General features: G+C 35.9%; 1 protein-coding gene across 4 annotated transcripts in view; it reads right to left on the minus strand.

The window, feature by feature from the left end:
- Positions 1-14,804, minus strand: part of BRWD3 (bromodomain and WD repeat domain containing 3) — a 200,138-nt gene extending 185,334 nt beyond the window's left edge. For all 4 annotated transcript variants that reach the window (XM_035711728.2, XM_035711729.2, XM_035711726.2 and 1 more), the window contains exons 1-4: positions 14,588-14,804; positions 14,408-14,466; positions 14,176-14,205; positions 13,730-13,789 (exon numbers count right to left, since the gene is read on the minus strand). In XM_035711728.2, coding sequence (XP_035567621.1) covers positions 13,730-13,789; positions 14,176-14,205; positions 14,408-14,466; positions 14,588-14,618 — 180 coding nt within the window. In that variant the 5' untranslated portion in view covers positions 14,619-14,804. The remainder of the gene's footprint in view (positions 1-13,729; positions 13,790-14,175; positions 14,206-14,407; positions 14,467-14,587) is intronic.
- Positions 14,805-15,230: the final 426 nt, after the last annotated feature.

The raw sequence follows: 15,230 nt of genomic DNA on the forward strand, positions 1-15,230 counted from the left end.
AACATGAATGGGCTAAATGATCCCATCAAAAGACACCAGGTTTGATACTGGATAAAAAAACAAAACCCATCTATTTGCTATCTACAAGAGACTCATTTTATATCTAAGAACACCTACTGCCTGAAAACAAAAGGTTGGAGAACAATTTAACATACAAATGGTCCTCAGAAGAAAGCAGGGGTAGCAATCCTCATATCAGATAAACTAAAATTAATCCCAAAGACTAGTAAGAGATGAAGAGGGACACTATATCATACTTAAAGGATCTATCTAACAAAAGGACCTAACAATCATCAATATTTATGCCCCTAATGTTGGAGTTGCCAAGTATATCAATCAATTAATAAACAAAGTAAAGACTACTTAGATAATTAACTAATACTGGGAGACTTCAACACGGCACTTTCAGCAAAAACAGGTCTTCTAAGTACAACAGCTCCAAAAAAACAAGAGCATTAAATGATACACTGGACCAGATGGATTTCACAGATATTTACAGAACTTTACATCCAAAGGCAACTGAATAGACATTCTTCTCAAGTGCAAATGGAACTTTCTCCAGAATAGACCACATACTGGGTCACAAATCAGGTCTCAACTGATACCAAAAAATTGGGATTGTCCCCTGCATATTTTCAGGCCATAATGCTTTGAAACTTGAACTCAATCACAAGAAGAAATTTGGAAGAAATTCAAACATCTCAAGGTTAAAAAACACCCTGCTAAAAGATGAAATGGTCAACCAAGACATTAGAGAAGAATTGAAAAGATTCATGGAAACTAATGAGAATGAAGATGCAACCATTCAAAATCATTGGAATAGAGCAAAAGCAGTCCTAAGAGGGAAATACATCGCAATAGAAGAATCCCTCAAAAAATTGGACAAAACTCAAATACACAAGCTAACCTTGTACCCAAAGGAATTGGAGAAAAAAACAGCAAATAAAAACTACACCCAGCAAAAGAAGAGAGTTAATAAAGATTCCAGCAAAACTCAATGAAATAGAAACTAGAACTGTAGAACAGATCAACAAACCCGGAGTTGGTTCTTTGAAAGAATTAATAAGATAAATAAACCATTAGCCAGCCTTATTAAAAACAAAAGAGAAAAGACTAAAATTAATAAACTCATGAATGAAAAGGAGAGATCACTACCAACACCAAGGAAATACAAACGATTTTAAAAACATATTATGAGAAGCTATACGCCAATAAATTAGGCAACCTGGAAGAAATGGGTGCATTTCTGGAAAACTGCAAACTATCAAAAATGGAACAGAAAGAAATAGGAAACCTGAACAGGCCAATAACCAGGGAGGAAATTGAAGCAGTCATCAAAAACCTTCCAATGCACAAAAGTCCAGGGTCAGATGGCTTCCTAGGGGAAGTCTATCTAATGTTTAAAGAAGAAACAATACCTATTCTACTTAAGTTGGTCCAAAAGATAGAAAGGGACGGAATACTTCCAAACTCGTTTTATGAGGCCAGCATCATCTTAATTGCAAAATCAGACAAAGACGCCACCAAAAAGGAGAATTATAGACCAATATCCCTGATGAACACAGATGCAAAAATTCTGAACAAGATACTAGCCAAAAGGATCCAACAGTACATTAAGATTACTCACCATGACGAACTGGGATTTATCCCTAGGGTGCAAGGCTGGTTCAACACCCGTAAAATAATCAATGTGATAGATCATACCAGCAAGAGAAACAACAAGAACCATATGATCCTCTCTACAGATGCAGAGAAAGCATTTGACAAAATACAACATCCATTCCTGATCAAAACTCTTCAGAGTGTAGGAACAGAGGGAACATTCCTCAGAATCTTAAAAGTCATCTAGGAAAAGCCCACAGCAAATATCATTCTCAATGGAGAAACACTGGGAGCCTTTCCCCTAAGATCAGGAACACAACAGGGATGTCCACTCTCACCACTGCCATTCAACATATTACTAGAAATCCTAGCCTCTGCAATCCAGCAACAAAAAGAAATAAAAGGCATTCACATTGGCAAAGAAGAAGCCAAATTCTCCCTCTTTGCAGAGGACATGATACTGAACGTAGAAAACCCAAAAGACTCCACCCCAAAATTGCTAGAACTCATACAGCAATTTGGCAGTGTGGCAGGATACAAAATCAATGCCCAGAAATCAGTGGCATTTCTATACACTAACAATGAGACTGAAGAAAGAGAAATTAAGGAATAAATCTCAGTTACAATTGTACCCAAAAGCATAAGATACCTAGGAATAAATCTAACCATAGAAGTAGAGGATCTATAACCTAAAATCTACAGAACACTTCTGAAAGAAATTGAGGAAGACACAAAGACATGGAAAAATATTCCATGCTCATGGATTGGAAGAATTAATATGGTGAAAATGTCAATTCAATTTACGTGTTCAATACAATCTCTATAAAAACCCCATGGACTTTCTTCAGAGCATTGGAACAAATAATCTTAAGATTTGTGTGGAATAAGAAAAGACCCCGAATAGCCAGGGAAATATTGAAAAAGAAAACCAGAGCCAGGGGCATCACAATGCCAGATTTCAAGTTGTACTTCAAAGCTGTGATCATCAAGACAGTGTGGTACTGGCACAAAAACAGACACATAGATCAATGGAGCAGAATATAGGACCAAGAAATGGACCCTCAACTTTATGGTCAACTAATATTCGACAAAGCAGGAAAGACTAGCCACTGGAAAAAGGAGTCTCTTCAATAAATGCTGCTAGGGAAATTGGACAGCCACATGCAGAAGAATGAAACTAGACCATTCTCTTATACCATACACAAAGATAAACTCAAAATGGATGAAAGATCTAAATGTGAGACAAGATTCCATCAAAATCCTAGAGAACACAGACAATACTCTTTTGAACTTGGCCACAGCAACTTCTTGCAAGATACATCCATAAAGGCAAGAGAAACAAAAGCAAAAATGAACTCACAGGACTTCATCCATATAAAAACTTCTGCACAGTGAAAGAAACAGTCAACAAATCTAAAAGACTACCTACAGAATGGGAGAAGATATTTGCAAATGACCTATCAGATAAAGGGCTAGTATCCAAGATCTATAAAGAACTTATTAAACTCAAAAACAAAGAAACACACAATCCAATCATGAAATGGGCAAAAGACATGAACAGAAATGTCACCAAAGAAGACAGAGACATGGCCAACAAGCACACGAGAAAATGCTCCGCCTCACTTGCCATCAGGGAAATACAAATCAAAACCATGATGAGGCACCACCTCACAACAGTGAGAATGGGGAAAATTAACAAGACAGAAAACAACAACTGTTGGAGAGGATGTGGAGAAAGGGGAGCCCTCTTGCACTGTTGGTAGGAATGTGAACTGGTGCAGCCACTCTGGAAAACTGTGTGGAGGTTCCTCAAAGAGTTAAAAATAGAACTACCCTAGGACCCAGGAATTGCACTACTGGTGATTTACCCCAAAGATACACATGCAGTGAAATGGCAGGACACCTCCACGCCAATGTTTATAGCAGCAATGTCCACAATAGCCAAACTGTGGAAGGAGCTTCAGTGTCCATCAGAAGATGAATGGATCAAGAAGATGTGGTTTATATATACAATGGAATATTACTCAGCCTTTAGAAACGACAAATACCCACCATTTTCTTCAATGTGGATAGAACTGGAGGGTATTATGCTGAGTGAAGTTAAGTCAATTGGAGAAGGACAAACAGTATATGGTCTCATTCATTCGCAGAATATAAAAAATAGTGAAAGGGATTATAGCGGAAAGGAGAGAAAATGAGTAGGAAATATCAGAAAGGGTGACAGAACATGAGAGCCCCTAATCTGGGAAATGAACAAGGGGTAGTGGAAGGGGAGGTGAGGGGGGGTTGGGGTGACTGGGTGTCGGGCACTGTGGGGTGTACTTGACAGGGTGAGCACTGAGTGTTATGCTATATATTGGCAAATCAAACTCCAATAAAAATAATATACAAAAAATTATAAGGATACAAAAAATAGGTATTACTTGCACCATATTCTCTCCTAAATCCCTTAAGGATTAACTGGACATATCTACTTAAAAAAACAGAACTGGTGTTCCTTTTAAAAGTTAATTGGTTTCCAAACAGTATCAAATTATGTTTTTATAAATACTATGCTCTAAATAAGCTATGTACTCAAAATTCATCACAACATTAACTCATTTTTAAAACACAGAAGCAAATTTCTGAAGATGATAAACATATGTAGACAGGGATGTGAAAATTAAACAACAACAATACTGTTCATTTTTTATCTAAGCTAATGTTCAAGTCCCCACGGTGTTTCATAAAAATCTAATTATTAAAGAAGCAAACAGAGAACTAGACTATTAAAAATCCTTAAATAAAAAGAACATCTATATTTTCATTTTGACATAAAGGGAGAGAAAGAGAAAGAAAAATAAATATAAATAAAAATGTAAATATATATATGTAAATATATATAAACATATATATATACATAAAAAATATCACATAGGACCTCACATCAGTACATAATCAACAGGTCAAGAACAATACAACATTAAAGAATAATTTTGTAAATCATCCCTAATGATTCGAAAGAAGCAATTATATATGTTCTTGTTAATTATTTGTTCAGCGAATCAATGAACATTAAAAAACCAAAGTAAAGTCTAACTATAAGAAATATCACATGACACTTCCTCTATAAAGAGGAAAAATCTTAGATTCTCTTATCTAGGTACTTTTTGTATTTTCTTAGAAAACATAAGCTGAAGAACTACAATCCAACATGTATTCAGAATTCTGTGAATAAATGATTCTATTGTGATTTTTAAAAATTATTTCCTGCAAATTATCTTTTTAAGTCCCAGGAAAAATTCATTTTAATCTACCAAAATAAATGGGGCTTGGGAACTGTCATGATGCTCAGAAAGAATGGCAATCTAGCCTGGTTATTTTATATCTGCATTTAAAAGGTTTAGCTTCTGGATGGGGACAAAGGATCGGGCAAATTCTTTCAATTACTTCTCATATCTCTAGTTTTGTTTTCTAAGCAAATAACTACACAGAAACACCTCTCAGTTAAACATACAGGTATTATTAAAGTCAAAGTAGGTGATTCGGGTATCCCGGGTGGCTCAGCAGTTTAGTGCTGCCTTCAGCTCAGGGCATGATCCTGGAGACCTGTGATTGAGTCCCATGTCAGGCTACCTACATGGAGCCTGCTTCTCCCTCTGCCTGTGTCTCTGCCTCTCTCTCTCTCTCTCTCTCTCTCTCTGTGTGTGTGTCTCTCATGAATAAATAAGTAAAATCTTTAAAAAAAAGTATCTGCTTCAATTCAATCTAGTATTATCTACAAACACTGATATCCTAAAATCCTAGTTTGTAATTCATTCCCTCCACATTAGAACATTTTCCTATATATGCCTTCAAGTAAGTATACTAAGTACTCTATAATATATGTATCTGAAAGAAAACTACTTTAAAATACTGCATATGAACATCTATAATAGCTTATGTCTTTTTTCCCATCAACACTGTCTCAGATATACTTGGCTTCCTTTATCAGCCATTATTTTTTCATCAAGTAAACACTGCATGAAGTCTTTACATAGGATGGTAGTTTATGTCTTGACTGGCATTTTCTTTTTTGTTTGTTTGCCTGGGTTTGGGGGGGTTGTTTTTATTTTTTGTTTAAATCCAAGTTAGTTAACAATATAGTGTATTATTAGTTTCAGGGTAGAATTTCGTGATACATCAGTTAACGTATAACACCAAGTGCTCATTACATCAAGTGCCCTTCCTAGCTGGCATTTTCTTTTTATCAATTTTATTTTATTCATTCCATTACTATTTTAAGAGTTATTCACCGGCCTAGAAATTACAATGTATCTAGCCATCTATAATCCAGAAAATATTTCTCTAATATGAATTTTCTTTTTAGAATCACCCTCTTACAGAAAATCTGTCAGAACTATATCCTAAACTGACATCTTTAGTCACCTGGCAACTTCATTTTATAGAAACAATGATGTTTGATTTTCAGCCAATTTTGTAATCTTTCTATCAATTCCTCGGTAATAATTTTAAAATACAGAATCATTAATAAAACAACCAAACAGGGCTTATCTACACCAAATTCTCCCCCTTGAAGACTTTTATTATAAGCTATTAAATAAATTTCACAAGTTTGATTTCTACCTTATACAATTGGAGATTGCTTAATTTCTAACTGGCCCCATTCAAAAAAAGTCCATTCCTCTAAAATCAATAAAAATTTGATTATGAACCAGTAGTAAACACAGATTCTATCAACACAATAGCAATAACAATACATTTGAGTTGAATATGCTAGCATCTCCTTTAAACAATATCAACAGGATTCCAGACTATACCAGCTCAGTTCTTGAAATAATAATTTCTTCTACATCAAATATCAGGATTTATAAGTGGTAGTCGACATTTATTTCAATCTATCTGCTTTCATTAAAGTTGGAATTTTTTAAAGGTGATCTTTTTTTAGCCTAATAACTCTTATCTACCCTCAGTAATTACTTTTAAGTCTTTAAAAAATTCTGTATTAGAAATATGCATGATGTAATAAGATTTAATATTAAAAGTATGTATTATTCTATGAAATTCTCAACATAATAAGTCACTCTTTTCAATTAAAGCTCAAACATTCTAATTTCAGTTATTTAACCACATTTTCTCCCTGGAATATAATGACCCAAGTAACACAATAAGTACTTTGATATCGACAGAAGAAAAGCATTCTCTAAAAACAAAGTTCAAGAGTATAACTCAAACTTCTATATTATTCTGTAAAGAGCTCCAAGGAGTTAAATTATAGGATGTTTTATTTAGAAGTTTCCTCATACATAATCAACCTAACTTCACATCTTACAGTAGGAAAAACAGATTTGGAGAAGTGAAGTCCAATGGTCACAGTAAATGTACAGAAATCTGGGTTTCCCCGTCCATTGTTCTTCCCATTACTGTCTTATTAAGGCAGTTAAAAAATTATAGCAATAACTATCATGAAGACTGCAAAAAAGTACAGTTGATTTAACTGAAAGAAATTAAATGAATCCTGGATTATAAACATTCTTGATAAGAAGACTGGCCGACTTAAAAAACAAACCTAACAAATGAATTACTAAACTTCAGAATTATTATGACAAGTGAGAAGACCAGGAGTTCACAGAAATGATCCTACTCATCATAATTGTTAAAAGGAATCCAGCGGAGAACTGAATAAAATGCAAAAGGTACCTAACTTCAGGGTGCCACGCCCATACCAAGCACTACATTTGAAATACTAATTTTCAGAGAGCAGTAATAACATTTTTACCTTAGCTATTAGAAATTATAGGTCAAGTGAAAAAAAAACAAATACAAAGATAATTGTTTCTGTGTTTTGTTTTCTAAGATCATGACTACACAGGCAAAATGAATAATCAAACTGGGCCTATATGTTGAAGAAGTGAAATATAATATTTTATCTGAGATTTTATTTTTTTGATATGGGCAAGGGAGGAGGGGTGAAGTACATATAAAAAAATTAGTCACATTATTTTTTATATTTAGGGACAGAAAACAAAATAGATTTTGAAAAACAGATCAGGGTTTCACATACATCAATATAAGTATAATATAGAGATATGCATGGTACTTTGAAGTCTGAAAGCCCAGATTATTTGGGCTCTAAAATTTACTAGCTGTTACTCCTTCAAGCAGTGTGAAATTGTAGCAGTAGAAAGGACTTAGATTTTCATTTTTCTACCATCTTCAGTTCCTACCTCTGTGACCTGCAAAGTTGCTCAGTCTAAGAGCCTGAGCTTCTGCATCTGTAAAACAGGGAGTAAGGATAACTACCTCATATGATTTGTAAAACAAAAACAAAATCATTCACTTGTGCATTTATTCATTCAGACATTTAATGTATAGAGATGAGATGGGAAGACAATTAAACTGCTGCCCTAAGGGAATGCACAATCCCAGTGAAGGAAACAAACTAGTAAATAAAACAAATCAAAGTACAAGTGCTGAGAGGTAATACAAAGAGCTAAGAGAAGCAAAGAAATATAATACCTACTTCAGCCTAGGGGTAGAGGTTCCTGTCTAACTTCACACTTGAAGGCTAAGTGAAAATTCACAAGAACAGACAAAAGGAATGGAAGGCATTCCAGGCAAATACAAAGGTACCCCTACCCAGTAAACATACTGTGCACAGTGACTAACACATAATATCCCTCAATGTTTAAGATTCTCCCCCACAACATTAAGTTAAAAAAAAAGTTATAAAAAACTCAGAGGATGATCTGATTTTGAAGGGAAAATACGCATGTACAAAAAATAAGACTAGAATAAAACACAAAAAAATAATAAGTTTATTTTCTTCTTGATACTTCTCAGTAAAATATAAATGTTTGCAATACTCCAATATTATATCATAAAGTATTGAGTTTTAATGTTTGCTGAATTTAAATGAAAAAGGGGAAAAACTGGGCAGAAAGGGCAAATAAAGCAGGTAGACTTTTCTACTAGAGTAATACCACTGGTTTGTACAATGGGCTGCAAAGTTTTAAATACTTTTTTTCCAGTGGTACTGTTTGATATGCCCCTCACCTTATAAAAATATTAGGAAAATGAAGTGGTGATAATTAGCTAGCCAATAACATAAAATCTGGGGTCATAGTTCTTTAGATATCTATTTTCCATTCACCTCTATGCCTATTTTTAAAATGCAGTACCAATTCATTTATGCAGCATTTTCAATTAACAAAATGCATTCTTTCATATTTAACCCATTTGTTTCACACAACAACCTTGTAAAATAGATAGGGAGTTTTATTTTACAAATGAGGAAACTGCATCCTTCAGAGGTTAAGTAACTTGCCCAGGGTCTCTCACCAAGTAAACACTATCTTCCCAACCAAATCTCATTTTCTTTTCTCCTACTCACAAAATCCTGTATGAGAAATGTCAAACAAGGGCGTCTCTGACCCAACAAACACTAAATTGCCTTAAAATTACTTTTTTGGTTTCTACCAAAAAAACTATTTATTAAACGATCAGTAATCAACATCAGTAAACCAAGAACAAAAACACACAAACTAATATTCAAATTGACAAAGGTGCTTTCAGGACAAAATTGTAAAAGGAACATTCATCCAATCCAGATTCTGACTCCCTAACAGCAGCTATCTCCACTTTCTTAATGCCATTTCATTTGTACTAAGATACCAGTTTCCTAGGATTTAAATTATTGAAAGTATGTTCTTAGGGCCAAAGTGTGAAAAAAAGACAATGATCAATCTAGACAAATACCTAAAACCAACATATTGTAGAAAGCGAAAGTGTAGATATGTACATGTCTCAAACAAATCAAAAAGTGAGGAATACTAATTTCTAGGCATCAATTACTCTCTACCATAGGACCTATAAGTTGGCACTATATCCACACTGGGGTTGAGTAACACATGCCTTTTTGTTTCCCTGGATGCATTCTGTTCTTCCAAACATGGCTGGGTATCCACATAGCAGGCAATAAATCACACACAATTAAATTACTTCCAAACTTAGGGATGCAATAATTATGCCACCAGCACTCAAAAATAATTCTACTATTCTAATAGACAATTTAAGCTATTACTAGTAATTAGAGAACAAGAGCTAGGTAAGGTAAAAAAAGATACAGGTATGTCTAGAATTCAAATACAGTATTTTAAAGTACTTGCTGAGGATCTAATGAGATAATGTGAAAGCATTTTTAAACTTGCATATTATATGCAGACGCAAGTTCTTATGACAATATCATCATAGATGTACACATTAAAAAGATAGTAATGAACATACAATCTTGATAAACTTTTCAATATATTTTCAATTTGAATATAAAATAAAGGTAATACAATATATGTCACTCTAAATGAAAGCACTAATTAAGGCTTTCAATTCTACAGATGAAAAATGCTGAATAAATGTAAAAATATATACCACACCTAAAGATAATTATACCTTTGGCTCAGTCTTACAATGCAAGTCCCCTTAAAGTGCTTATAAAATATTAAAACATGCCTTTAAAAAGTGTCCAAGTCACAATTTCAATATATAAAATTTGTATGTTAACAAAAACTATTCATTTAAATACACACATACAAACATACCCCTCATTACTGTGTTTGTAGTCCCCAATAAAGCTCCAAGGAGGAAGCAATAAAATAGCCAACAGTTCGACAGGGTCACCACAAACGAACAGACATCTGTAATTATTTAAATTATCTACCACAAGATGAATTGTAAGAAGCAAATCTAATTCTATTACATTGTAAATAAGAGTCAAGCAGAAATGAAACATGTCCAGATCAAACTTCAAAAACACTCACCATGACTTCAAATTTCTCCCTTTATCATTACATAAAATTCTGAAAGTTAATTTAGAATGTTTTATTTTGAATGTCATATTCAGAAACCTTATAGTTCAACATAAACTGACAAACATTTTGTGTATAAAGACTCTCATATTTTAAAAGGCACTTCAGATCTGAATATGTCAATATTTGCCTCCCAGTAGCTTTAACAAAATACCACCTTCCCTTGTGTTCCAAATTATAAATAAAACACAAAATCAGATTTAAGAAAGAAAAAAGAGGGATCTCTAGAATGCATAATAATAACAGTAATGAAGTGCTGAAGAAATCCAACTTATTATCTTAATATTCTTCCGGATAAACCAAGTTAAGCAGCATATACAATTTAAGTGAAGATACACGTACAGATAGAAAGACAGGAGTTTTGTTTCCTGGATGTAATATACATGGCTATGCAATCTTAATTCAATGTTTTGATATCCTTATTTATAATCCTTTACCTCTGCATGCATTTGTATTCATTCTTTTTTACCCTAGTACACCTTCATTTTGAAGTATTGCTATATAATTTAACATATAAGATTATATTACTTATAAATATTATAGGTACATAAGGTTTTACTACTAATACTTGCCCTAAACTTCAACCTGAAACATGTAGGCAAATCAAAGATCACATTGTATAAATCCATTGTTCTAAAAGCATTTGAAAAAATACCTACACTAAGAAAAAAACCCATCTCTTCCACAATGAAGCCATACAAAATCAAAAGTCAAATGTGAAATAATTCTAAGCAACTAAACAAATGATGCATCTACAATCAATCTAACTCAGCACATTCAGTTCTCAGCCACAATATTTCTTTACCTCCTGTTCAAATTCTCACTCAACCTTACCCCATCTTCCCTTACAAAGAAATCCATAGGTAGAGAAGAGATATTTAATTTAAAATAGGACTGGACCATATTATCAAAGTTTAATATTCCTAGAAACACTAGATCCCAGAAAAATAAAAACTTCTGTACAATATGAAACTTAAATTAAAAACAAAAAAGATACACTAAACTATAGACAATGTTCAAAAAATAGATGAAATTTTGTGTATATAAAAGCAATAATGTGTACGGAAATATAAAAAAATTTAAAAGATAAATGTGAAAATCAGGCACATGTAGGGATATACAAATGGATTAACAACAATTAGAAAGATAAATGGTTAAAATTTAAGCCTCACCAATAATGAAAAAAAGAACTAATTAAATCAACTAGGGACTATTTCACCTAATAAAGCCACTAAAAGATTTTAAAAATATTTAAAAACTCACTCTAAGTACCTTTATGGTAACATCAGAAATTAGTACTATCTTCTGGAGAGCAATTTTTTAAGATATAAGTAAAGTTATAAAACTGATGAGACCCTTTGACCTGAAAACTCCACTTTAGAAATATTGCCCAGGAAAATAAATCCAAAGAAAAGAAAAAAAGGAAAAAAGAAGGCTACTTAACTACGCAAAGATATTAATGAAAGACTGGAAGCAACCTAAAATGTTCAACTTAATGTTGATTCAAATCATAGCAAACTTAAATGTAACAAATCTTTTACCATTGAAATGACAATGTCCATTCAAATATAATTATATGTTAAAGTGTTAAGAAAACATAGAGCTTAAAATGGACACTGATTACAATTATGTAAAAATATGCCTCTACAATATAAGGAAAGGAAGTCTAGTAAACTGGATTTTGAGTTTTGTTTGGTTTGGTTTTACGTGTGTGTGTGGTTAGTAGGCTTTAAATTATTTTGATGTCATTTGCTTTTTATCACTGCCAAGTAATTTTTTAAAAACTTTTAAGTTGCCTTTTGCTATTTGCTTAAAATGGTCTGCTTTGAGACAAATGTCAATGAAAACATATTCAATATACCCCAGTATAAAACTCCATCTTCAAAACCACCTTAGTTATAAAAGTGTTTAAATAGATATTGGTAGGCACTGTTTTGCCCTTTTTTTGGCAGGACTTCAACAAAAAGTCTGACTACAAATTAAATACATTGATAATACACGCAGTTTTCCCAAAATAATTTTTATCCACCTGAGAATTTTGTACCATTAATATTACACATGAAGTTTATCCATATCACAGTACCAAACTATTTTGTGATATGCAAAAAATATTTAGTCAGCAAAATAAAATTATTTAGTCATAATTATTAACATGGCCTTATTATAATTTAATATACTAAATCATTTAAATATTGTTATTAAATTATTATATTTATGTTTAGAGTCTACCATACCCCTTCAACTTTCTTTAACTGTGATTTTCCTCCATTTGGATCTTATTTGAAAGAAAGATAGCTGAATTTAGATTTCAGTAACATTAATGTTACTTTCTCCTTTCATTTCCTCCCAATTCACTGTACCAGAGGCTAATGCAAGGGGACATCTTTCCAAAAATAAAAACAAGATCACCTTTTTGTGTGTGTCAACGCTGAACAGAAGTGCATGTACACTATGAATTATATTTGTAGGAGAAACAACACAGTCAATCCAATGCCTTTGGTCCTTTACTAAAGTATATTTTAAAATATAACCACTGTTGTCTCTTCTAAACCCCCAAATCATGTTTCACCAATTCTCAAAAAGGTCATAACTCGTAGTTGTTGGTGAAAATGTATATGCAGAAATGCGATCTATGATTTAATGAGCTATTTTCTAACATGTGATATATACAATAATTATGCTTTTTTATTCGGTAGTCGATTACCTAAAACCGGCAAATTTTGGAATTTGCTTGATGCTTCCTATCATTTTTAATTGTGTCGTTCTGCCCAATCCAGGGTCGGTTAACAACCCCCCTGAGCCCCCTCCCCCGTACCTCCACCCGCAAAGACTAAGCCTGGCCTCAGTTCCCGTATTTCAAGCCAGGACCAACCAGAAAACAGTTTTCTTCCACTAATCCGGAACTCTGGGCTGTTACCAACGCTGTCATTGGCCAACGTCAGTCCTTGGTACGTGCCCCAAGATAACCCCCAGGTTTCTCTCCCTTTTCCCCCTACAATGGGCCTTTCTCAATGTTTGTAACATACTCATAATCTACAAAACGGCATCTCTGATAACTAACTCACATTCTTCAAAGTTTTCGGGTGGAAATAAGCGAAACCAAGGGGAGGGCAAGGTATCCTTTCTCCGACTGGCGGCGGGGGGGGGGAAGGGGCAGTCGTTCTTCGGCCCAGCAAAAAGCTCTAGAGCCCTGTTGGCTGAGGGGTCGGGAGCGGGTTGGAGGAACGAGGTGGGGAGGGAGTGGATAAAGAGTTGGGTTAAGTTGAAATGAAAACTTTACTCACCAGATCCTCGAAGCTTCTTCGGTGTTCTTTTCCCTCCCAGTCTAAGCGGCGAGGAATCAACTGGGGGCAGGAGAAAAGAAAGGGTTGGGGGTGGGCAAACCATATATAGGCCTGGCTCCCAATTAACCCGAACCAACCTGGGTCCTGGTCCCCGACCCTCTGGCGTCTGTATTTTTCTAGGTCCGATAGCTGTTGCCCCAAAGCTAGTCCAGTGTAGGAAGGAGGCCGAGGGGGAGGAAATATTGAAAAGCCGCCTCCCATGGTAAAAAAGAAGGGGCAAGTTAAGACCCCGGTGATATCCGCCCCCTTTGAGGGAAGAAGCTGGTTCACTCCAATGCCCAGATCCAAGCTTCCCTCCCAGCCCGTGTCCTCCGCCCCTGACTTGCCCTCCTCTTCCTCCAGTCTCACCCCAGCCCTCCCCACCTCTTCCCGAAGGGGCTCCGTACCTGATGCTCCTCGAGCTCCTGCACTAGCACCTGAGCAAAAGGGAAACACAGATATGAGGAGCAGCTAGGGCCATCAACACATTCCTCCCTCCCCACTTAGAACCCAGCCACTGACGGCAGGACTAGTCAAGGCCGGCCTTTCCCTCACCCTCAGTGAAACCGCACACCCGATGCCTCGATTTCCCCATTGGGACCATTCCCCACGTCTCCTAGATCTCCTTCTCCCTCTCACCTGAGCGGATTTGTTGCAGGGTCCAGACTGCAAGAATCTAGCGATCAGGTAATACAGCTCTGTGAAAAGGGGAAAAAGAGGTTGAGAGGGAGGTAAAGAAAAACAGAAGCTTTTTCAAAAGAAACTGACAGCCGTCGCGCCAAGCTCCCATCTCCTTAGCCCCCAGACACAGTTACCCACCGGCTTCGATCTGGGTAGGTGCCGCCGCCATCCTTTTCCCTAAGGGGTTTGGGGGGCTCTGCTCCGGAGGAGCTGGCGGGGGCGGGTGGGGGCGCTGCCTCTATTGTGGTGAAGCCCCCATGCCCAGGAGTCCCACCGCTTCCGCCCTACTCCTCGTCCTAGTTTCGGTCTCTCTGGTCTCTCTTGGATTCATCGCATCACGTTTCGACCCACAGATATTCTAGCCCAAGAGCTGAGGAGGCGGAAAGGAGAGCGAGAGAGAGAGAGCAAGAGAGCGAGCAAGAGAGCGAGTGAGCGAGAGCAAGCACGAGCTGGCGAGCCTGAGAGAAGAGAGGGGAGGAGCCGAAGTTGTGGAGGGGGGGACGAGCAAAAGGGGTGGAGAGAGGGGAGGTAAAAACTGAGAAGATCCTGCAGTTCTCGTCGTTTCCCGCTAGGGGCACTAACGCAACATAATGTCCTCTGGTCTACCGGAGGCCGGCGGTTGCCTAGCTACCACTCCCGGAAACAGGGGGAGGTGCTAATTGACGGCCGGCGCTCTGGCTGACGTCGTAGAACTCCATGGTGCAGTTTTCTTCCGAGAGCGCCTGAGTCCGTTTCTCTTCCTGTGAGGACAGTCAAGCTCTTTCCTGTTGAGAACCTTTCC

The sequence above is a fragment of the Canis lupus genome, chromosome X (assembly GCF_003254725.2).
Source record: "Canis lupus dingo isolate Sandy chromosome X, ASM325472v2, whole genome shotgun sequence".
NCBI classification, from domain to species: domain Eukaryota; kingdom Metazoa; phylum Chordata; class Mammalia; order Carnivora; family Canidae; genus Canis; species Canis lupus.